The sequence below is a fragment of the Gadus morhua genome, chromosome 15, assembly GCF_902167405.1.
Source record: "Gadus morhua chromosome 15, gadMor3.0, whole genome shotgun sequence".
Classification (NCBI taxonomy): Eukaryota; Metazoa; Chordata; class Actinopteri; order Gadiformes; family Gadidae; genus Gadus; species Gadus morhua.
The window spans coordinates 27428551-27453967 of record NC_044062.1 but is presented as its reverse complement, the minus strand read 5'-3'; the positions used below and the strand labels follow the sequence as shown (position 1 = coordinate 27453967).

Below are 25417 nucleotides of genomic sequence, written 5' to 3'. Positions count from 1 at the left end.
TGTGTTTGTGTGGGTCTTAATAAACATGGGTCATATGTCCTCCCTAATCTCTCATTCTCGTTCCTTCTCTCTCCCTTGGGAGAATGGATGTTGGCCATGTTTCCACCTCTCTTTCTCTCATCGCCCCTCTTCTACCAGGTAATGCCCCTCCCTTCTCTCCTTCCGTTGGCCTCTATTTGTATTCATATGCTGCTATTCATGAACAGTTGCTCAATACAAAGCTTTAGTAGGTTTATGTTTGCTGTGGTTGTGGTAAGGGGCAGCCTGTAAGGAATGGATCCTATCAATCCATTACCATGAGCCTCCTGGCTCCCAGCCTCCTCCAACACAAGGCACCCTTCCACATTTCAAAGGTGATGCCTACAACAATTAAGAACTTAAGAAAACGCACATAACCCAATTAAAAAAAGACAGTAATATACAGTTGTAAAGAATTTGACCAGAATTACAAATTGTTTAATTAATAAATTTGATCATGTGAGCCATATGTGGGGAATGACTGGCCAACCAGTACAGTGTTGGATGTGGCTGGGTCGGACTAACCTTGTGAGACCATGGCGATCTGGTCAGATCCCTCTCTGTTTCTCCTGCAGATCGATGTGTAGGAGGTTCAGTTCATGGTAAAGGAGGAGCGCCGCAGCCTGCTGGATTATGAAGACAATGGCAGCACCAAAATAGATCAGCAGCACCAGATAAGATTATGTATTTGATTTATTTTCGACCGGATTCTGCAAGATTTAGGAGAGCACAGCGCTTCTCTGAGTTTAGTGCACAACATAAATGGTCTCACGTGGCTAGGGTCAGACACGGCAGGGGGCTTCACGTCTTGCATGATGAGTAAGTGAAGTTTCATGTTAATGGCATAACATGCCTTATGGTCAGTCTACTGACCATGTCTACTGTCTATTGTGGAATATATAGCTAAAAATAGCTTTAGTATAACCAGCAGCCTTTCTAACTTGAGCTTGTTGCTCTATTTGCTCTTATTCTGAAGATACATAGTTCATTTATTTATTGAGTATTACTCTGTTATTATTTTTGGATAATGTGAACATGTGATTGGTAAATAAACCCTCTGACTTGCAGAGATTGGACCGCTCAGACTGTGATTACGATGAATCTAACGTGGATTGGTCAATAGTGGTTGAAGAGCCAACAATGATTGTCAAAGCATCGTGGAAATCCGTCTAAGGCCGGCCCATCCCAACCCCAGCCTGGCAGAAAATGTCATACTTGACCTATTCGACTGGACGTGCACAACACAGACACATGCACATCGCACACAGAACAAACACATGCACCTCATGCACAGCACACACACACATGCAGTCTTTCCGGCCGGAAGTTCAGTAAGCATTAGAAAAACTGGACCATGTGTTTGTGTGCATGTGTGTGTCAGGATGACTGGATGAGGTGAGGGAGGCTCATATGTGTTTTGAGCCAGCGTGACTCATTTCCTGTGGTAAATTCACAGCCCAAACACGACAAATTCTCTCTCTCCCTCTCTGTCTTCCTTTCACTCACAATAATTTAGTTGAAATTAAGCTTGAAGTGATCTGACTGAACTAAGGGAAGATAATGTCTCATCACTTCTCTGTTCATAGAATGATGCTTTGAGAGCAAGGCACAACCTCAATGATGTTCAGAGATGACTTGTAAATGACAACCATAATACTGTAATAATATAAAGTGTTGCACATCATAAAAGCCCTTTCATGTCTTTATGCTTGTTATTCTGTCTGTGTCTCTTGTAGTGTTTGCGACACTGCCGTATATTGGTTGGTCATGACGTAGTACTGGAACGAGGCAGACGTGCATCGGATATCCCGGAGATAAACCTGAGTTCATACAAACAGTTGTCCGCTCGTCTCATTTCAATATGATAACCTACAACATCACACTGGCGACGAGGATAAATATGGAACAATAAAGTCCGGAAAAAAAGAGGAACATAAAGCGTTTCCTAACCGCGGGAGTTTAGCTAGCTTCACAGTTAGCATAGCCAGCATTCCGAGGACTGAGTGGCCAACACTACACGCTACACTCGTCATGTCACTCGAGCACACTCCTGCACTCCATGCATTTGACTCAGAAACGGATCCAAGCTCGGTGGGACCGCGTTGGACCAAATGGGTGCAGAGGTTTGAAAACTACACTACTGCGGTCAACATCACCGGCGATGCTAGGCTAAAGGCACTGCTGCTGCACCTAGCAGGAGAGCGCGTGCATGATATCTATGACACGCTCGCAGATGAGGGAGACAAATATGCGGACGTAAAGGCAAGGCTCAAAACGTACTTCACCCCCAAGAAGAACACTCAGTATCAAGTTTATATGTTCAGAAAGGCAGTGCAACTGCCAGTCGAAAATCTAGACACATACTGCACTAGACTACGCATGCTTGCAAAGAACTGTGAGTTTGCAGACACTGACAAAGAGATCAAAGCACAGCTGATTCAAAGCTGCACTTCAACCAGGCTGCGTCAACGCGAGCTGAGAGAGCCTGAGAAGGGCTTAGATGACCTTCTCGACCATGGTATGTCACTAGAACTGTCCGAGCAGAAAGCAGCGGGCATGGAACAGACAGATACTGCATCAGTGAATGTGATCCAGCAGAAGTGGCGGCCCAGCCAATACACTGGGAGAGGCAAGCCCAGCAATAACTGCAGGAACTGTGGAGGACAATATCCACATGAAGGAGAATGCCCAGCACGGGGCAAGGACTGCAAAGCATGCGGTAGGATGAATCACTTTGCTCGACAATGCAGATATAGGCAACAAGAACCAACCAGAGGGCGTGAACCAAAAGACGAAGAGAGAGAGAAAGGTAAACAACACAGACACAAAGTGTACAATGTGACCAGCACCGAGCAAAATGGTGGCTACAACTCGTCTAGCAGCGACGAGAAATATGTGTTTATAATAAACAGCAACAGTGGCAATATGCAGCCACAGACATGCATCAAGCTCAACGGTACCAAGATATCAGCACTCATAGACTCTGGAGCTGCAGTGAATATTATCAGTGAGTCCGTTTTCAACACAATGACTCCACGCCCGCAGCTCACCACAGTCAGTGTAAAGATATATCCTTATGGCTGCACCAACCCACTGCCCATAGCTGGAGCATTCAACTGTGATATAGAGGCAGGGAACAAAAAGACTAAGGGTGTGTTCTACGTGCTGGAGGGTGATGGCTGCTCCCTGTTAAGCTACCAAACAGCCGATGAGCTTGGCCTGATCAAAATAGTTAACAGCGTCTCATCCACAAGCGGCCAAACAGTGGCAGACGAGCTGTTGGACAGTTATCCAGAGCTCTTCCAGGGAATAGGCAAACTAAAAGATTTTCAAGTCAAGCTTCACATCAACAAAGACGTGCAGCCTACCTGTCAGCCACACAGGCGGGTGCCGTTTCACATCCGGAAAAAAGTCGAAGACGAACTGCTAAACTCGAGAATGATGACATCATAGAGACAGTCACAGGCCCTACGCCATGGGTCTCCCCAATTGTGACGCCTCCCAAACCAAAAGACCCGGATAAAGTGAGGATCTGCGTCGACATGAGACAAGCCAACACCGCCATACAGCGCGAACGCCACATCACACCCACCATGGACGACGTCATCCATGAGCTCAACGGAGCAACGGTCTTCTCCAAGCTGGACCTGACTGCCGGATATCATCAGTTAGAGCTCCACCCGGCCAGCAGATACATCACGACCTTCACCACACACCAAGGTCTGAGGCGATACAAACGCCTAAACTTTGGAATATCGTCTGCAGCGGAGTTGTTCCAGAATGCAATATGCCAGACATTGCAAGGGATCAGCGGTGTCAAGAACCTGAGTGACGACATCATCATCCACGGCAAGACACAGGCTGAGCACGACGACACCCTCAGAGCGGTGTTCCAGAGACTGAAAGAGAGAGGTCTCACACTCAATCGCAAAAAGTGTGAGTTTGATAAATCCAGCCTCGAATTCTTCGGGTTCATCTTTTCATCAGACGGAATCTCAGCTGACCCCAAAAAGGTCGCAACCATCAAGCAAGCCAGCGACCCACAGGACCTGACAGAGGTCAGAAGCCTACTCGGCATGGCAAACTACTGTGCACGGTTCATACCAGACTTTGCCACCATCTCCGCTCCACTACGCGAGCTCACCAAAAAAGACACACAATGGAGCTGGGGCCCGGAGCACGCTTCTGCGCTACAGACAATCAAAGACAGCCTCACCAGTGACACAGTCATGGCGTACTTCGATCCAGCTAAGGACACAGAGCTGATCGTGGACGCCAGCCCAGTCGGCCTAGGCGCCATTCTTTATCAATCTGACAGAAAAGGGGAGAGGCACACCATAGCATATGCCAGCCGTGCTGAGTGACGTGGAAAGACGCTACTCACAGACCGAACGGGAAGCACTGGCCATCGTGTGGAGTTGTGAACATTTCCACTTATACATCTAAGGAAACCCCTTCACCTTGGTCACAGACCACAAAGCCCTTGAAGTGATCTGGAATAACCCCAAATCAAAACCACCGGCGAGAATCGAGAGATGGGGACTGAGACTCCAGCCCTACAATTTTCGCGTGGAGTACCGGAAAGGCGCAGAGAACCCCGCCGACTACATGTCACATCACCCCATCAAGACACCAACAGGATAATCTACAAGAGCAGGGAAGGTAGCAGAAGAATATGTCAACTTCATCGCACACAATGCTACACCCAAATCAATGACCCTCGCCGAGATCATAGAAGAAACACTCAAGGACCCGATATTACATATTACATATTATCACTTCCTACATCAGACACAACACGTGGCACAGGATCACCGACAACACACAGCATGCTGCTACTCTGAAGAAATTCATCCGAGTCAGCGAGTACAGTTAGCCCATGAAGGACATCAGGGCATTGTTAAAACAAAGACACTTCTCAGGTCAAAGGTATGGTTCCCCGACATCGATCAGAAAGCAGAAACAACTGTAAAGAACTGTTTAGCATGTCAAGCAAACACACCCATAGCCCAGTCAGAGCCCCTGAGAATGTCAGATCTACCAGAAGCCCCTTGGCTTAATATCAGTGCAGATTTCTATGGACCCCTCCCTACGGGAGAGTATCTCTTAGTTATTATAGACGAGTACTCACGCTACCCTGTAGTTGAGATAATAAGGTCTACTTCAGCTAACACAGTTATCCCAGTGTTTGACAAAGTGTTTTCCATGTTTGGTTTACCCCGAGTGGTCAAAACAGACAATGGTCCACCATTTAACAGTGAACAGTTTTCCAAGTTTGCTGACTGCCTAGGTTTCCATCATCGGAAGATAACACCCCTCTGGCCTCAGGCCAACGCGACAGCAGAGCGTTTCATGCGCACACTCGGGAAAGCCATCCGAGTGTCAGAGACTGTGAACATTGCGTGGAAGCAGACACTCAACACATTCCTCCGTGAGTATCGCTCTACACCTCACAGCACCACTGGAGCATCCCCAGCCGACCTAGTGCTGCGGTACAAGATACACACTAATGCCGCGTTTCCACTGCAGGGTGCGGAACGGATCGGATCGCAAAGGTGCGGTAGGGAGGGGGCGGTATAGCCCAGCTCAGTTCCGAGGTCGCGTTTCCAATGCCGACAGTACCCTTGGTGGTAGGCCGGATGTCGATCGCCGCGGCAGCTACGTAAACATCGTAAACAACGTCTTCCTCCCCAAGAATGCAGACAAACGTCTCCACCTCCTTGCTCGCCCAAGCAAGCTTTTTACGCGACATGTTAATTGTAAAGAATAATACCTCGAGGCTACTGTTTGTTTGTTTTTATCCCCGCTTCACCCGGAAGTGACGAGGGGGGGTTTAGCTAGAATTTCACGGGACCCTTTCAGGCGTCTGGTCTCGTTTTGGGTACCGCAACGGAGGAGTCCCGAGAATGGGGCCGGAACGGGTACGGCAAAGTCCGGGTCACGCCCACTTTTGGCGGTGGAAACGCGACCGACCCGCACCTTTGCGATCCGAGCCGTTCCGCACCCTGCAGTGGAAACGCGCCATAAAGTCCCCACACTCACCTCAACCATCGAAAAGAACATTGACCACACAATCAGAGACAAAGACAACACAGCTAAGGCCAAGATGAAGCGCAACTCAGATGCACGCCGTCACGCCAAACCATGCCCCCTCATTCCAGCTTACATCACCATACAACAGTAAGCCACATACTGTTTCAAAAGTGAAAGGCTCAATGGTCACTGCGACCAGGGATGGACATTCCATTACTTGTAATTCATCCTTTTTCAAGAGAGTGAATCCAGAGATACAGGACATTCCATCAGATCCCGACGAAGATGATGACAGTGACGCTGTCACTGATGCCTCACCAAGGCCACAAAGGTACCCCTCCAGAACCAGACGACAGCGCCCTCCGTACCTAAGGGACTATGTGTGAGATGTTGGTCAAAGGCAATATGCCAACATAGCTCATATTACATTACAGTCAGTGAACGTGACAGCTCGTTCTAATGACGTTCTAATGTTCGTACCGAGTACACTTGCACTTGTAATGCAGAGAATGTTATGCAAATGACTGTGAATGTTATGGCACAGGGTTGATATATTTATTTGATATTTGAAACATGTTGAGTACCAGGGTATATGAGACATTTGAAACCAGAAGAATGTGTACTGTTTGGTACTGTGTGAAATGTTATTTTGTTTACTAGAAGTAAACTACTTATAGCCTTTACTAGCCTCATCTGTTTACAATGCATAAGTTCATGGATGCCTATTCAGAAATGTTGTGATGTTAGGCGTCTAAAAAAGAAGAGAGTGATGTAGTGTTTGCGACACTGCCGTATATTGGTTGGTCATGACGTAGTACTGGAACGAGGCAGACGTGCATCGGATATCCCGGAGATAAACCTGAGTTCATACAAACAGTTGTCCGCTCGTCTCATTTCAATATGATAACCTACAACATCACATCTCTGTGCTTCTGTGTGTCTGTGTGTGCTTACCTAAACGTTGACATTAAGCATGTGCTGTGTTTCTCAATGAACCGAATAATGGCCCAGAAGGGATGATCTGGTTGGAATTTCTGAGCTGTGTTGAAGTCAAAGGAAAAGGTGTGATTGGTATTGAAGACATTTGCTCTCTCTCTATATCTCCTGCCGTCTCACAGCACCCTCCTCCAATTCTTTCATTCTCGCTCCACCCACTGTTGACTCCTCCCTCAAACTTCCCTCATATCCGTCTTCCTCCTCTCTAAAAAGTATTGATGTTCTGATCCGCACACACACGCAAGCATGAGCATAAATGTGCAACACAAACACAATGCCCCAGCAGTTTGCTATTTCAAAGAAAGACCTAAGCACGCTTGGATACTTATTGTTACTTACAGAGAGAGAGGGAGAGGGAGAGGGAGAGAGAGAGAGAGAGAGAGAGAGAGAGAGAGAGAGAGAGAGAGAGAGAGAGAGAATTGCATGATTTATTTTGATATTTGATCACAATGATCCTTACTGATCTTTATAATTATCATAAATCATCATGCAAAGAGTGGTGAGATCAGCGGGAAAGGTCATTGGAGCCTTACTTCCCTCTGACCAGGACATATTCCTAAGCCGCTGCAGGAATAGGGCCCAGAAAATAGTGAGAGACCCCTCTCGCGCTATCGCAGCTTAAGATGCTCCACCACCAGGCTGCGGAACAGCTTCCTGCCTCAAGCTGTCAGGATGCTCAATGCACCAGCGTCCTAGATCTTCTCACTGGACTTAATTTATTATTTATTTATTTATTCATCATTGGGACGTTTGTTTGAAATGTATGTGTACTTGATCTTGATCCCTGAGAAACGCCTTTTCGTTTTGTTGTTCAATCAACAAAATGACAATAAATTTGATTTGGTTAAAATTTTAAATTGACATTGACTACTAGACATTAATATCATTAAAATATGGGATTGCTTTGTAAACCTCAAACTCACTCCCTGATGGCACACAGAGCATGCATGCAAAGTGGTAGAATGAACCACTCAGGACAGTAGGTCATTTCACATAGCGACCAGATTCAATTCAATTGTGACAACAGCAAAGGGAAACCAGCAACACATCGGCAGCAGGCTACACATCCACACTGATATAAAGCAGGTGTATGTTGTGCACTACCCTGTATACTTCCTTGTTTGCTTCCTTTGCCCATTTGTTATCAGCTACAATATATACAGTATATTCATGCCACGGTCTGCGGGAATACTCGATTCTGATTGGCTGCAGGGTGTGCATTAACTCCTGATATACGGACACCTGGACAAGTAGTAACCATAGCAACGGGACCGCAGTCAAAGCCTTGTTTGACAGCCATGACTACAACATGAAAGAGCACGGTATGCCTATATCCAGTCATCATGAAAAATGGCATGAATTATGGTTGCAAGCCTCATGAAAGTCGTAGCTATGGTCCGTCCTGATTACTGGAGGAGTGAACAACGTTTCAACAGGCGTGTAATGGTGGTTCCGGGTATTAGTCAGACCCTCAGGCGTAACCAGGGAAACAAAACAAAGCTGAGCGGACTATAATACCTCCCGCTACCTCCCGTCCTAAAGTCATAGCTATGGTCCGTCCTAATTACTGGAGGAGTGAACAACGTTTCCGTTGCATGAGAACCCAAAAGGCGTGTAATGGTGGTTCGGGTATTAGTCAGACCCTCAGGCGTAACCAGGGAAACAAAGATATATTTTGTGGAAAAATTTATATTTGGATTGTAAAACGCATGAAAATATAAATTAATGGTCTTAATTTGGTCACCGTTGGTAAGTGACCGTGGTATAAGCGGGATAATGCCCATCGAGGTGTCCCTTATCAGGAATTAATGGACTTCTCGTCGGACCGTTCACGCCTCCACGTCTTCCATTAAGTAAGGTATAATGTATAGAACGCCGGTCATTATCGAGAAAATAAGCCCCGACAGGGAGAACAGGACACCGACGCGCAGCGGAGATGTCTTGCTTCGCCATGAAGGGGCTTATTTTTTACGATAATGACCGGCGTTCTATACATTATACCTTACTTAATGGAAGACGTGGAGGCGTGAACCCAAGACGTTGACGTCGTCGCTTAGCAACCGACAGCGCTTGGGTTGATACATATCCCGCTTATTACATTGACAAGTTACCGGACTACGTGCGGAGTGTTACCAAAGGCAAAAAGTCCTTTTGTTTACCTTGACAGCAGTCATTATTCATCCGTTGCCAATGAATTATGTAAGGAATAATCACAGAGAGGCCGGGCAATAAACAGTTTGATATGCCCGGCTCGTGGACGGCATACCGGCTCGCGGTAACCTTCCACAAGCCGGGCATATCAAACTGTTTATTGCCCTGCCTTGAGATGATTATTCCGTTTATTCTACTTCGCGCCGGCCAACATAATAAAAAAATTAAAATACTTTCATAATTAGCCTTTTTCTTATTCGTATTGCAAGCTTATTAAATGTATACTCTGTTTAAGTTCATCTCCCTCGAAAAGTAGTTCCCTTTAGAACTACGGTGAATAACGTTAGCTCAGCTGTAGGTAACTCGTTTCTATAGCAACCACACAAGGCTGGATGTGATCACTAGTTTAATAACGTAGTTGCTACATTCGTATCAAGTCAGCTTTAATGACAATCGATCAAACATGCACCCCTCGGTTTATTTTTACAATGGACCTCATGTTTGAAATGTATGTGATAGAAAACGATACAAGCGGCGTATTGATCTACTGTGCTCAGTAAGCAGCAAGTAGAACCGACAAGTCAGCGGGCAATATGCCGGATTAATGCACTCCTCCCAGCCAATCAGAATCGAGCATTCTTAAATGAAGTAGAATAACCAAAAATAATTGACCGCCGGAAGTTGTGAAGTGCCCATGCAAGTGAACAGAACGTTGAAAAGACCCGTGTAATAATTCCTGATAACGGACACCTCGTCGGGCATTATCCCTTACATATATATATATATATATATATATATATATATATATATATATATATATATATATATATATATATTTGTGATGGGCCGTTATCGGCTGAAAAAAATATCGCCGTTAAACTATTTTCAAACACTTCCTTGTTCGGACCCATCACGTGACTGAACTAACCAATCAGAAGCTAGAATTTAGACTGAGGTAAACGTGAGGGAATCAGAGAGGCAGATTCAACAAAACATCCTGACTGTGTTAAATATGTAAACATGTAAATATGTAATAATTGTGTTACATAAATATGTAAATGATTAACTGACTAAAAATTGTAAGTACATTTCTAGCAAATTAACTCCAATATAAATTATATCAATTTATTCTACAACTTTCAAATATTTAACTTCTAAACCTTACATTATTATGGATTATTACACGACTCTTCCCAATGCCGTAGACTGCTCCATTCACTTGCATGGGCCTTCCCAACGTTCAGCTGCAAATTATTTTTGTTTATGCTCCGTTCACTTGCATGGGCACTTCACAAATTCCGGCGGTGATTTATATTTGATAAATCACCATTGCCCAATATAATTGACCGCTGTCAAGGTAAACAAACAGATTTTTTGCCGTTTGCCATTTTAATCTAGATTAATTTCAGAATTAATCTAGATTATAATGTAATTTAAAAAATTATCTATGCCCACCACTAATATATATATCTATATCTATATCTATATCTATATCTATATATATATAGATACATATGTATATATATAAATATATATAGATTGATATAGAAATATAGATATAGATACAGTATATACATATATATATATATATATAGTATATATAGATGAAAATAGATAAACTAGATGGATAGATACACTTAATATCTATGTAGACATATATATTCACTATCAATCGATCTATAGAGATAGATAGATACAGTGCAGATAGATAAACTATAGCTATAGTTACAGTTTGTATATATATATATATATATATATATATATATATATATATATTGATACACATACAGAGAGCGATAAATAGATAAATACAGAATAATGGAAGATAGATGGATACAGTTTATACATAGTTACAGTTTATAGATAGATTGATAAATAAACAGAAACAGTACATATACAAATATACAGTGGAAATAGAAATACAGTATGTAGGTAGATAGATGCAGTATAGGATAGAAAGATTGTATATAGATAGAGATACAGTATATAGGCTATATGGATTGATACACTATATAGATACAGTGTATAGATAGAAGTAGATAGATCGATACAGTATGTAGATAGATCATTACAGTAGATATACCGTACATAGATGTATATAGTTATATACATAACTATATACTATATTTAAGCAATAGATCACGCCAGGCTGTGGTATGTGCTCATTATACCACTGTTAAGGGGCGTTGTCCGGCCCAGACGCGCAGCGGAGGGCCGGCGACCCCCTTCACAGTGGTATAATGAGCACATGCCACTGACTGAAGTGATCTATTGCTTTTATACAACGGTTACTGTTATGGCGAAACGAAAGTCATAGACACACTACATTTAAAAAGAAACAAAGAAAGTCAAAGTAGCCGTTTTGTTAAAGAATACAAAAAAGTACTCCCTCCTGGCTGCCGCTATGCATCGACGGTCGCTATGCAACACACTTTAGCGTCCCTCCGAGAGAAGGCTCCGATAGAGCGGTTCGCCGGCAATTTATCCTATGGAGTAGTTCACTCGCCGTGTGCCTAAGCTTTCGTTAGTCTCTCCATCGCCTTGCTCACTCCCGGAGTAACAACATTTACACCCTCTCCATCATCCAACACATGTTTTACTTTGTAACTGTTTCTACTTCCAGGCGCGGAGTGATATGCAAACTTTCACAAAATGATCGGGCGTCATAGCAGTTATGTATATGCTCATTATACAACAGTTGGGAACCAATCAGATCGCTGGATTTAGGTCCCCCGTTGTATAAAACAATATATACAACTTACTACATACATATAGTTATGCATTAATATGTAGTTATATATAGAGTAAATCGATATATACAGTATAAAGATTGATCGATACAGTATATATTTAACAATTCTTCGCCAAAGGTGAAGAATTAGCATATGCTACACATAAACAATCCAAAAAGAAAAAAGATAACACTTTTTGCCGGGATTTATTTGTTTGTATTAGCGGTTTATTTGTTTTTATTAGTGTGACCAGACAGACATTCTGCGATGAAAACAATATCCAGAGTTTGAGATCTCAATCATTGGATATTGCCCAATATCCCGACATAGCGAACCAATCAAATTGTGCCATCCTAGAAGGTTCACGTGTAGCATAATACTAAATATCTGTATCTATATCTATATAGATATATATTTATATACACATATATATCTATATATGTAGAGTAGATAGAAATATACAGTATATATACAATAGATAGATACTGTAGACAGACTGATAGATTATGGATATGACCGATGGATGGCATGAGGATAGACTGAGGGCTATCTAGAGGGGATGAAGGAAAAACTGAGGGCTATCTAGTAGTGATGAAGGATAGATTGAGGGCTGTCTAGAGATGATGAAGGATAAACTGAGGGCTATCTTGAGGTGATGAAGGATAGGTTGAGGGCTATCTAGAAGTGATGAAGGATAAACTGAGGGCTATCTAGAAGTGATGAAGGATAAACTGAGGGCTATCTAGAGGTGATGAAGGATAGGTTGCGGGCTATCTAGAAGTGATGAAGGATAAACTGAGGGCTATCTAGAGGTGATGAAGGATAGGTTGAGGGCTATCTAGAGGTGATGAAGGATAAACTGAGGGCTATCTAGAGGCGATGAAGGAAAGGTTGCGGGCTATCTGAGGGATGCTTTGTGAGTGGATGGACAAATTCAGTTAGGAGATACGATGGAGGGTAAAATGCCATTAAATGAAGGCTCTTATTTCAATAGAATGGAAATAGCATGGGGTAAGATGATTGATGGGTTCATGGGAAGAGATGGCGAGAGATGGCGGCCGTTGCCATGCTGATGGATGGATCGATGATATGCGCAGTGAGGTGGAACACAAGAAGATTCAATTTTAGATCAGAGCACCCGCAGTGCTCTAATATGTAGATTGCCTCCAACCTCTATCTTTTACACGCGCACACACACACACACACACACACACACACACACAAACACACACGTGCGCACACACACACACACGTGCGCACACACACACACGTGCTCCCGCGTGCATACCGCAGCCGTAAACAAACACATATACACACGCGTTCGATTGCGCATTCAATTTCAGCTTTTGCTTGCAGGAGCTCCTCCTCTTAATTATCACAGCCAGTGAGAATCAAGCCAATTATGAACCTTTTTTATGAAGGTATTATTGTGGCAAAAGTCTTTAGCACCTGTAACTGCAGAATTTGAATGCGTACACTATTTGCGTGTGTACTCTAAAGTCACAAATGTGTAACAGTACATTTGAAGTCCTAAATATTTTTCTACCATTGTAAACACAAAATAGGGTCTACGAGTACGCAAATCTGTGTTACAGGTGCACAAATCCTTTTTGCTACAATCATTGCAGCGCAGTTGGTGCAAAACACATTCGCACACCCGTGTTTCATAATCTGAGAACACTTTTTCCCCCAATCAACGATCCCCAAAGTCACATCACACCAGTCCAATAACGGCCTTTCACACTTTCGCGCTATGCATTGACTACAGTAGGCCTACACGATGTGGAAGCTATATCGGGTGTTTAATTCATGTTCAATTCAGTAATAACCAGTAGACTTACCATTATTGTCCCTTGGATCCCCAAATTTTGTCTCCGTTTATTTCTTAGAAAGCAGCATATTGATCAATATTTCAGCCTACTGCACTGTGTTCAATGTGAGTTTTATGTCTGGTATATAGGCCTACATCTATTCTTCTGGATGTGTGGCAGTGTGGCTGTTTAACCCAAAGGCAAAATGCATTAATCTTATAAAATCAATATTATTATTGTTAAATTAAATTCACATGAACGTGGACTTGTTGTACTGGGCTACTACATGACTCCCTATACATTCAAATGTGTGATCTCTAGGTGAAATCCAAATGCTTTGTATTGAAAATTTACATTTTGGTATTAGCCTACGGTGAATTACACACAGATTAAACCAATATAATGAGGGGTGGAACAAAGGGAGGAGGCTCATGGAGGAGGCTCATTGGTCTCCAGACTCTAACGTGGAGGAGGCTCATTGGTCTTTAGACTCTAACCTGGTGGACGCTCATTGGTCTCTTATGAAGACTTTATACTTGTAAAACGTTTTATTGATCACATTAAAATTAGCTCTATCACGAAAGAGCAAAAAGGAAAATTAATATTGCCTTTTGAATAAACAGCCTCTGAGCATCAAAAAGAATCGACGTAGGCCCCCAGTAACACACATTAAGAAAGACTATTAACGGACTGCTGTGGTCTGACTGTGGTTAAGGTTGATTGGGTGATGAAGGTGTGTACACACTCGCTGAATGGAGCGGAGGAGCTCATTTGACTGTTATCAGTACACGCTAATGAACACGTTGAATAGCACTTTAGAAGGCTGTGCAAAACCTTATTTTACACTGTTGAGAGTTTAGGAAGACCAGCTTGAAGACAGGGTTTTAAACCTGTAAAATGGAGCATTATAAAAGCTTAAAATCGGTATTTGACGTTGAATTGTATGAATACACGTCTCCAATGAGGCGTAGTTCTGACCCTTCCGGCCTTCCATACAAATGCACTCAGGCACACATGCACACAATATGGTTTCTATATCAGGAGGCAGAGAATGTGGGAGAGGTGAAGTAAGAGAAGGATTTGTTTAAGGGGAAAATGAATTAAAGAGAGACAGGATTTGTACAGGATAGTGGTTTGAGGATTGTTTATGCATTACAAAACTTCCACAAATGAATATAAAAGTTTGACTGATTCATGCAATGAATATATAGTATGTATCGACTGTGGTCAAGCATTGTTGCATAAGAGACCAGTTCATCATTTATTGAGCTGCGATGCTGCTCTTAATATATATGCATCGTACTCTGGTTGCCTTATCAGCAATCCCACCAAAATCACAGGACAGTCTCCAGAGGGAGGAGGTACTAGGGGCCATTTGGTCTTTCCTGTGTCATCTACTGTGAATGCTGGTGCTAATAATTATCACAGTGCTGGTCCTTTGGGTTTTATTCAGACTACACAAAAAAGAAAGCTTAACAATGTTTTCATCAACATTTCATGAAAAATAGAAACTCACGTTTTGTATCTCCTATTTTTCCATGTCAGACAAGCATCATCTTCAAGCCTTTTCCTCTCTGAGGAATGAGACATATTCATTTCAAGACAATAAATTAATAAACTAGGACCAGGGGCTTAGAGGTGGGCAGGTAGAAAAAGACAGCAAAATAACGTCAGTCAATTCCTCACACACAAGCACACAAATGCTAAATGGTCTGGATGAAAGCAGTGTCCCCATTCACCAGGTGAAACTTATGAAGGAAGAATTTAGGAATGAGTTCGGAAGATGCCTTAGAAAACATGCAAAAAAAAGAAAGAAAGATAGACGGAAAGAAAAACAACGACAGAGAGGAAAATTAAGTAAGTAAGAAATGATAATGAATAAATATGAATGAAACAGAGAGGTGTAATATAAAGAGTATAATCAAGGGGTGTAAAAAAAGGGAATTCCTTACTGGAGCAGATGAGTTTCATCAGCATAAACCCTGGTCCTTATATAGTTGCCTATTGGCTCATCTCCACAGGCCAGGCCAGGACCCCTCCATGAAGAGCTGATCAACACACACACACACACACACACACACACACACACACACACACACACACACACACACACACACACACACACACACACACACACACACACACACACACACACACACACACACACACACACACACACACAGAGCCGTGTTAGCAGAGTTACAGAGAAAGAATCAAAGATGACACAACCATACAAAAAGTTCACCAGAAGAGATGGATTTAGACAATACAGTGTCTTGTTGTAATTTTGAAGTGAAAAGAGATGGAGAAAATTGTCATTCTTTGTGTTGAGGCTCAGCAAGAAAAGACAAATGTTAACCTTGCAATACAACGTGAACACAGACTGAGGAGACCTCATCCACTCGCTGGTGATCAGCAGAACACCATGGGGCTGGTCTAGTAAACTATTAGCAGCTGATAGGAGGAGGTCTATCGCCCTACTGGTGCTCAGAGAGTTGGTAGGAGAGGAAAGCTACAGAAGAGAGACCGAGACACACGAGAAAACGCTTCTTATACACAGAAGGATTCACATTATTCATTATTGTTCACTAAAAATCGATTACTAAAAGCGTTGGCAACGAATTTGGTCATCGATTTGTTGAGTCCATGGACATAAAAAGAATGGACCACGGACAAAAAAATGGCCACCCATTCATTCCTATGAAAACTAGTCAATGTCGCAGGGGAATATGAAGGAGAGATTTGCTTCCGCATCATGGGCGCCTAGACACGCCCTAGTCCGTGACGCAACGGATGCAGAAATATTCTCGCATTGTTCACTGAGGATCCTCTATATGTGATCTTTAAATTACACTCCTCCTGCCATCTGGGCAACAATTATTATTTAACGATAATAAAAAATATATATATTATTTATATTATTATTTTAGATTAGTTTGTCAATTTTTGACCTTATATAGAAAAACACCTTGTACTGTATATACATTTTCATGTTTGTATTTTTAAACAAAAATCTAAATTAGAACTCGTTTAACAAAAAAAAATGTTTTTCTGTTTCTGAAAACGAGAAACAAATGTCCAAATATATACACAGACCCATCAGATCTGAGTGACAGAAATACAATTGTGAGAATCTTTTTTTTTCAATATTCAGAGGAAATCAGGCCTACTGTATGTAAATAAGATTAAAGATGCAGTATAACTGATAACCCTAACCCTGTAATACTATAAACAAGAGGACATGCAGGTAGTTCAAATAAAAAGAGATAGAACTTTATTGATCTGGGAATTCGCAAATATTTAAGATTGCTCCATATAACACCAAAAACGTATGTAGGCCTAGAAGAATACAGTTCAGGGTTATTGCTTAAGAAACATATTCTTTCCTTCCTTCTCCTTTTTTAGAACATGGTATTAATATAATTATGAGCCTTTGATTAATATCCAGACGTTTTTTGCGGAGACAAATTCCTGTTCCACACAATTCATGGAGACTTCTGGGACTCCATGAATTGACGGACCTGTCCACAGCCCGCTAAAACGGGTGCAATACCAGGCTTGGCCGCTTGTCATATCTTAACACTGTAGGCCTATATAAAAGTGTTGTACCCCACCGGACAGTGTAGAAGAACGATTTTTATGACCTATAAACGTTGTTATAATGATTAATAGTAATGTTTAACCACACTAAAGTGTCAACGTACATGCATTTCGACGTATTCCCTGCCGACAGTCTGGGGTGGCTGTGCAGAGCGCTAAACACTCGGAACAACGTTTGCGATTCACTTGTTCACATTTCTGGGAAATCATCTACGTAGAGGCACTCCTGTCACGCCCCCACATGCCTGGTCAAATCTGCCCGCGCGCGCCGCGGGGGTCTTCCGGAAGGTAACCAATCACAACGGAGTGGGGTTGGCAGGAAGGGGGGGCGAGGGGGCAGAGAAGGACGAAACCGAGCGTTGACAGAGAATGCTGAAAGCGCCCAGATGATAGGAAGAGTTTTCCCTGAAAATCTACATAGTTTTTTGTCCTGTGATTCCTGTCAGGTTGCGCTATAGGAGTCTTTAATAAGAAATTAAGACCAGAAAAGTAGTATAAAAAAGTTTATTTTTTATTTTTTCTATTTTGGCGAAACCTTGTCTTCCTAGCAACATAAAATAGGTAGTAAAGATGGAATTATGACCTGTTTAACGTCCTATCTTGAGCTAGGATCATCTTATCAGCAATTTAAGCAATAGTACAAGTTCGATTTCAACAAATAATAGAAAAGTATCAATAGTGGCATCAATAAAGATAATAAAAATTAACGATCTCCTGTCATCTGAGAGAAATTAAGATGATTTAAATTATTTTTAACCGTTAGTATTTACCGGTTAAAGATCTTATCGGTTAACCGGTTAACCATTGACATCCCATATATACTGTATATATATAAATGTACATCACACAATGTATGTTTTTTTTTGAAAATCAATATCAACTAAAATTAACGATCTCCTGTCATCTGAGAGAAATTAAGATGATTTAATTTCTTTTTAACCGTTAGTATTTACCGGTTAAAGATCTTATCGGTTAACCGGTTAACCATGGACATCCCTTATATACTGTATATATATAAATGTACATCACACAATGTATGTTTTTTTTTGAAAATCAATATAAACTAAAATTAACGATCTCCTGTCATCTGAGAGAAATTAAGATGATTTAATTTCTTTTTAACCGTTAGTATTTACTGGTTAAAGTTCTTATCGGTTAACCGGTTAACCATGAACATCCCTTATATACTGTATCTATATGAATGTATATCATACATTGTATGATTTTTTGAAAATCAATATCAATAAAAATTAACGATCTCCTGTCATCTGAGAGAAATTAAAGGTTGGGTACCCGATTTGCGAAACGCCAGCAGATTTTGAAAATACACAACTCAAATGGTCCTACCCCCTCTCCTTCAACGCTGACTCTGACTCCACCCATTCCAAGTACCTGGACGCGCAATCATGCACGAGCGCGAACAGAGATGCGCGAGAACGAGCCAGGCTAGCGTAGGTTTTCGTTTAACAACATGGCACTACATTCAGCTGTAAGTTGCACCCAGTACCGCGGGAAGTAGGGGTGCTGGGGGTGCTGCAACACCCCCTGTCCGAGGCCCTGTCTTATCACAGAAAACGATCATTTCTAAAAACTCCGGCTAAAGTGGAGATTTCTGAAAACGCCGGTTATGTGTTGTCGTGTCAACGGGGAGAAACGGGATTTTAGGTTCTGAAGCGTCACATTATGCACCAGGAAATGCTTAACGTCATGTGAGCGCCCGCTGTACCGTATTGGTCCGAATATAAACACAAACCCCATTGTAAGACGACCTATATTTGGAAAAAAGATTTGAAGACCAGATCTTGATTTCATGAATAAATAAATTGTATTAATTGAAATAATATACAAAAATAAAAGGCATAGAATAAAACACTGCATTGCCACTAAACAGTAGTGCAAATAGGCCGTACTGATGTGTACACCAAAGACTTCCTGACACTCCTCTGCCCCGCTGTGTTCGCTCTGGCTGTGGTCGCTCCGAACTGTTTCGGCCCGTGGCAAAGCGAGTCATCCTCGCTGCTGTCCAAGGCATGTTGAGACGCAGCATTTATTTAATGCTCATATGACCTAGTGCTGAAAAAAGGTTATATGAAAAAGTGTGAGGGTAGCGGTGGTGCGCTAAACTTGTTCTGTGAGCAGCTGGATGTGAACCATGGTGTGAAGGAAGTGAACACAACGATCGATTTTCAACTGTGCGCGCATGCACTGGTGTAATTGAGCTGCGCTGCTATATATCTTTTTTATCAATGTGACGAGTTGCGAGTCTAGTGCAGGCCGGGTTTTTTTTCCAGCACCCCTTGCTGAGAATACGTTCTCGCGGCTATGGTTGCACCAGATGTTATAAACATTAAACGGTCACATAAATCATTACTATTTTTAGAAAATGTATGTTTGTTTCATATATGTGTATTGGAAGTCCTGGTTTTCACTAGGGTTGCCGCGGTGTGGACATTTTCACACCGAGTAATACACTCGTCTCAACACCGGTATTACCGAGTATAAACGGTATAAACTTTGAAACTAGGTCAACCGCCACACAAGCATCGGTTTTTAGACCCTTCTCGTCCTTCAGTTGCCGCCAACGTTCGAAAGCAGCGCCTAGGATTATTCTTGATTTCAGTTTTTCTCTTTCAGCGTTTTTATTATCAATTACTCTCTGAAAAAGAGTTTTCCTTCTCTTTGCTGGTGGTGGTGGTGGTGGTGGGGATGGTGGCGTCTTGTCTGCCATGGAAATTGTCTTCTACTGCTAGGTCCAAATGTGGATTAACTAGTTCCAGTAGCTACCGCAGGATAATAACAAACAGGAGCTTGCTCTGGGTCACGAGCTCTGGGTCACGAGTACTGCACGAAGGGGTCGCGCGCGGGGCGCGGGGGAGGGGGAGTGCAGTACGACCATTTGATTGACGTACTTACTGTCCAATGCAACTCGTGGCAATGGAAATGATTGGCTGGAATTTTTCGAGCCCTGCCAGTTCCACAGATGATTGACAAGTTTAATTTTCATGTCAGTACTTCTGACTCAGTGGCTGTAAGCGGGTTATGATAAGGATTTCAAGTAATTTTGCAAAAATGGCCAAAAAAGCGAATTCCGTACCCAACCTTTAAGATGATTTAATTTATTTTTAACCGTTAGTATTTACCGGTTAAATTTCTTATTGGTTAACCGGTTAACCATGGACATCCCTTATATACTGTATAGATATGAATATCATACATTGTTTTTTTTTTTGAAAATCAATATCAATAAAAATTAACGATCTCTTGTCATCTGAGAGAAATTAAGATGATTTAATTTATTTTTAAACGTTAGTATTTACCGGTTAAAGATCTAATGTTTTTTTATTTTTTTATAATTTAATATTACTTTTAATAGTTCCGGGACTTTGGAACAATAACCTTGTGTTTTTACACTTCAGTGTGCACTGTAAATTTGAAGTAATGTTCAGTTTTTGAATAAATTAAAAATGTTAAATTTTAATCTGTCAAAAAAATAATCTACAGATTAATCGATTACTAAAATAATCGTTCGTTTCAGCCCAAGTGTACAACACTTACATTACAGTGTATGCTACCTCACACACACACACATGTGGCCATGGGCGTTAGTTTGGTTTAAAATGTGCTGGGGACAGAGACGCATTCGGAAATACATTTTCAGAAGTGCTGGGTACAATGAGGATGCACTCTTTTTTCTCTCTTTAGTGCCGGTAATGAAAGGTTCTGAAAGACGGCATACCCATGTAGCTAATTAGCTAATAAGGAAGAAAATGCATACAAAATCTGTCTTGCACGTTTTATGAAGAAAACGTTTACAAAAAGCATCAGACATATGACCCACTATGCTCTGCTCCATGTATCCAATGTTGACAATGTGAGCTAAGCTAACAAAATAAACAAGAGGAGTTAGGAAAGGAATTGAACTGCGTGTTTAAGTTCAGAAGGGCCAAACGTGTGACTACACACAGCACTACAAAAGTCGTCAAGATTGAAAAAGAAAAAAATATTTGTTGCACGTGTTCTATATATATCTATGGATAAGTTACCGGACTGCAGAGTGATACTGATGACGTGAATCAGAGGCAAAAAAAAAAACTTCCGTTGACAGTGGTCAAGTAGGACGTGAGCATTCCACTGCATTGTGTAATAAACAAAAATAATTGACAGCTGAATGTTAGGAAGGCCCATGCAAGTGAATCGAGCAGTCTACAGCATTGAGAAGAGCTGTGTAATAAGTAATGGATAATGTATAGAATGCTGGTCATTATAGGGAAAATAAGCCCAGACGAACAGGACACCGACGCGCAGCGAAGGCGTCTTACTTCCCACTGAAGGGGCTTAATTTTGATAATGACCGGCGACGTTCTATACATTATCCCGCTTATTACACGGCTACGCGCCAAAACGAAAAAATTACTTCACATGGTGTCTTTTTACAATTTATTTGTTCCCATCATCGTAGTGTTAATCAGCAGAGAAGTAGTCTGGCAAAGACATTGACGTCGCTTAGCAACCGAAGACGCTGGGGTTGAAAAGTTACCGGACTACTCGAGGAGTGATACCAAAGATGTCATTATAGGAAAAAAGTCCTTTGTTTTCCATGACAGCGGTCAATTTTACTTAGCAACGGTGAATTGGAAGTTGTGAAGAGCCCATGCAATGGAACGGAGCGTTCCACAGCATGAGAAGACCCGTGTAATAATCCATAATAATTCAACTAGATTTTTTATATTATTCTTTACAAGTGGAGGGTACAAATTTAATGTTAACGAAATCTGGTGGGGACGCGTCCTATGCATGTGGCGCTCGCACGTTCGTAGCTCATTGTCTCATTTGCGGGCCAAATTCCCTGGGCGGGCAAGGCAGAGAAAAGGTAGGTAGCTTGGCCCCTTATGACGACATATGCGGCCACATTCCAAATGAGCGTGACTGAGCTTCCATTTTTTCAAAAGCGAGCAAGATACCTAGTGCCTATTTTTCACCGAACGCAAGTTTTAGCCACTGGGGGACCATAGGCAGGCTAGGGGAACTCATATTAATGTTAGAAAACTTCATAAAGTGAGATTTTCATGCCATGGGACCTTTAAGCTCGAACGCAAGTGGGTCGGGGATGACTCTTTTCACTCCTTGAAAGTCTGCAAGTATATGTGCACAATTTGAACGTGTGCACCAGTAGAACATGTTTACAAGTCGAACGTGAGCACAAGTAAAATGTGTGAGTTCAAGTAGAACGTGTGCACAAGTAGAACCTGTGTCTAAAAGTAGAACGTGTGTGCTTGAGGGGAACGCGTGTGTGTACAAGTACAACGTGTGTGCACGTTTTTTTGCATTGTTCGCAAGTAGTGTGTGAGTACAAGTGTTTAGTATTGTGCGTTTTATGTGGATGCAAGACCCGTACAAGTGCTTCCATTATAATTTTCTAAACGGCATCCCATAGTTAAAGCCCGTAGCTACCACAGTACACTGTTATTTCTATATCTATCTTTCTTCTCTCTCTCTCTCCTCTTCACCCTCTTGTTTTCTCTCTCTCACCTACTCTTCTCATCCATCTCCTCCCAGCTCTCTCTGACAGTCTATTTGCTCTGCACAGCCTCGCCATCCATTCCCGTCAGAGGTGGAAATAGTGCATCGTACACACATGCACATACACAATCACACTCAGACACACACACACACACGCACACACACACACACACACATGCACACTCACACACAAACACGTGCACAATTACACACAAACACACACAAATGCACACACACACACACGCAGACACACACATGCACAATCACACAAACACACATCCACAGAGCAAGGTGGTCCTGTGTTCAGGGGGTCGCATGACACTAGTAATGTTACTCGGGTCACATGACGCTAGTGATTTTACTAGGGTCACAGGACACCAGCAATGATTTACTTGGGGAGTTGTGGACCCTCATTGAACACAAAGGTCACAATGGTCATGCTCTCTGGGCAGGCTATTGGTAAAACTGGTTAACAACAACAACAACAAAAATAATAATAAACATAACAATTATAATAAATATTATTTTAATAATTATACATTTTAATCGTTTTCATATTGTGTAAAACGACTGAAACATTCCTCTGCAATCATCTTAAATCTATTTTAATAACTAAATGGTCTAACAACGGATATATATATATTAGAGAAATAGATATCCTATAATATAGGTCCTAATGTGACCTATTTACAGGTTGAATGCATTCATTATACACGTGTCTAGTTTAATGTTGTCATTCTTGGCGTTGATACACTGCAAGAAAATGAAGTACAACATGAACACAGACTGAGGAGACCTCATCCACTCACTCGTGATCAGCAGAACACCATTGGGCTGGTCTAGTCATCTATGGGCAGCTGGTAGGAGGGGGTCTCTCGCCCTATTGGTGCTCAGAGAGTTGGTAGGAGAGGAAAGCTACAGAAGAGAGACCGAGAAACACGAGAAACGCTTCTTACCCGCAGAAGGGTTCACATTAATCCCATGACAGTTGTCCTTCTGCTCAGCCGGGTCGTCTTCTAAACCACTTACAATCTCTCTCTCTCGCTACCTCGCTCTCGCTACCTCGCTCTCGCTACCTCGCTCTCGCTACCTCGCTCTCGCTACCTCGCTCTCGCTACCTCGCTCTCGCTACCTCGCTCTCGACTCGGTCCACCTCCTTAGAATAGCGCGTGTCGCAGTTGCGCGCTCGGATCCAACTGAGTTCTCGAAAACATCGTCAGCGCTTTCCGCTGCTGTGTTGCCTCGCGCACAATCACCAATCTGTCCCTCTGTCCCCCACCACATCACACACGCTTCCCCGCATCGCACACCGCGCCGCACGCTGCCCCGCCCCACCCACACACCTTATCCCACTCTGGCCCACTCCTCACCCTTCTGCTCCTCTTCCAGGATTATTGACACGTCCCGTCTTATTCTCGCTAGCATCCGTCCCTCCTGCGCCTCTCTGTTTTTGTTTCCTCTCGACGTGCTATCCGTCCCCTCGGCACGAGGCGGCGCTGTGATCCGTCGAGCATCTCAGCCTCTGCTCCTTTGTGTGGAGGAGGAGCGCCCAGGCCAGAGAGAAGAGTTGCGACCATTCATATATAGCCTACCGTATTGGTCCGAATATAAACCGACCCCCCGTTTTTCAACACAAACATTTAGAAAAAACGATTTGCAGACCAGATTTGCAGTACCAAGAACTTCATTTCATTTTAAAATAACAATAATAAAAACACAGTGAATTAAACACTTGTTATATTAATGACAATAGTAATAATGCCAGTAAAGGCCACGGCACTTTCAAGGCAAAGTATGTACAATATGATTCAAAATTAATGTCAAGCCATAATCAAGCAACATTGTGAACATTTTTAAATAACTGAGAAAATACAGGCCACATATTTAACTAAACTTGACGCTCTCGCTGTCATCGCTCCCAAGCTGCTCCTCTTCAACCAGCTCCTCCCAAAGCGCGTTTTCTCTGACGTATTCAAAACTCTCCGGTCAACCTCACTGAAACGACCACTTTGAGGACCACGGTAGGATTTGCACTGACTGTTGCCATCTTTGAGACGTTGTTTTGGTGCTCGCCATCTTCTTACGTTACACTCCGTGACCCCGAACTTCTTGGCAGCTTGGCAGTGTTTACTTGACTCTGCCTTATTGACGACCATTATTTTAAAATTGGCATCATAGCTCCTCCGCTGTTGTTGATTGACCTTACCCACTTTTGAGCCACTTGTCTCTAAATGGTCAGCCTGTCTTTAAACACCGGTAACGGTCTGGTTGTTAAGGACGCTGGACTACTTCTTCCCGGAACCAATTTCTGGCGCCACCTGCGGCCACGAATGTGTATCGAAATTTAAAGGGAGAAGCGAAGAGGAGAACCACGGCCACACCAACCGCGTTACTCGCGTTTAGGGGCGTCGAAAATCTGCATTTTTGCATTGGGAACCATTGGTATAGGCGCGTAGACGCGTTGCACGCGTTGAAGCGTCGCGTAAAGGCCGATTTATGCTCAGCTACGTAAGCGTAAGCGCAAGCGCAAGAGGCCCTTGCGCGCCCTTGCGCACC

The 25417-nt window shown here is 42.5% G+C and overlaps 1 protein-coding gene across 8 annotated transcripts in view; it reads right to left on the bottom strand.

The window, feature by feature from the left end:
• The window catches only part of bean1 (brain expressed, associated with NEDD4, 1), a 60437-nt gene extending 35998 nt beyond the window's left edge, over positions 1-24439 (bottom strand). Inside the window, exons 1-5 of one of the 8 annotated variants that reach the window (XM_030379506.1) lie at positions 24232-24382; positions 23671-23776; positions 15694-15789; positions 15258-15315; positions 544-644 (exon numbers count right to left, since the gene is read on the bottom strand). In XM_030379506.1, coding sequence (XP_030235366.1) covers positions 544-556 — 13 coding nt within the window. In that variant the 5' untranslated portion in view covers positions 557-644; positions 15258-15315; positions 15694-15789; positions 23671-23776; positions 24232-24382. The other 7 variants (XM_030379504.1, XM_030379508.1, XM_030379507.1 and 4 more) reach the window with 7 other exon arrangements.
• Positions 24440-25417: the final 978 nt, after the last annotated feature.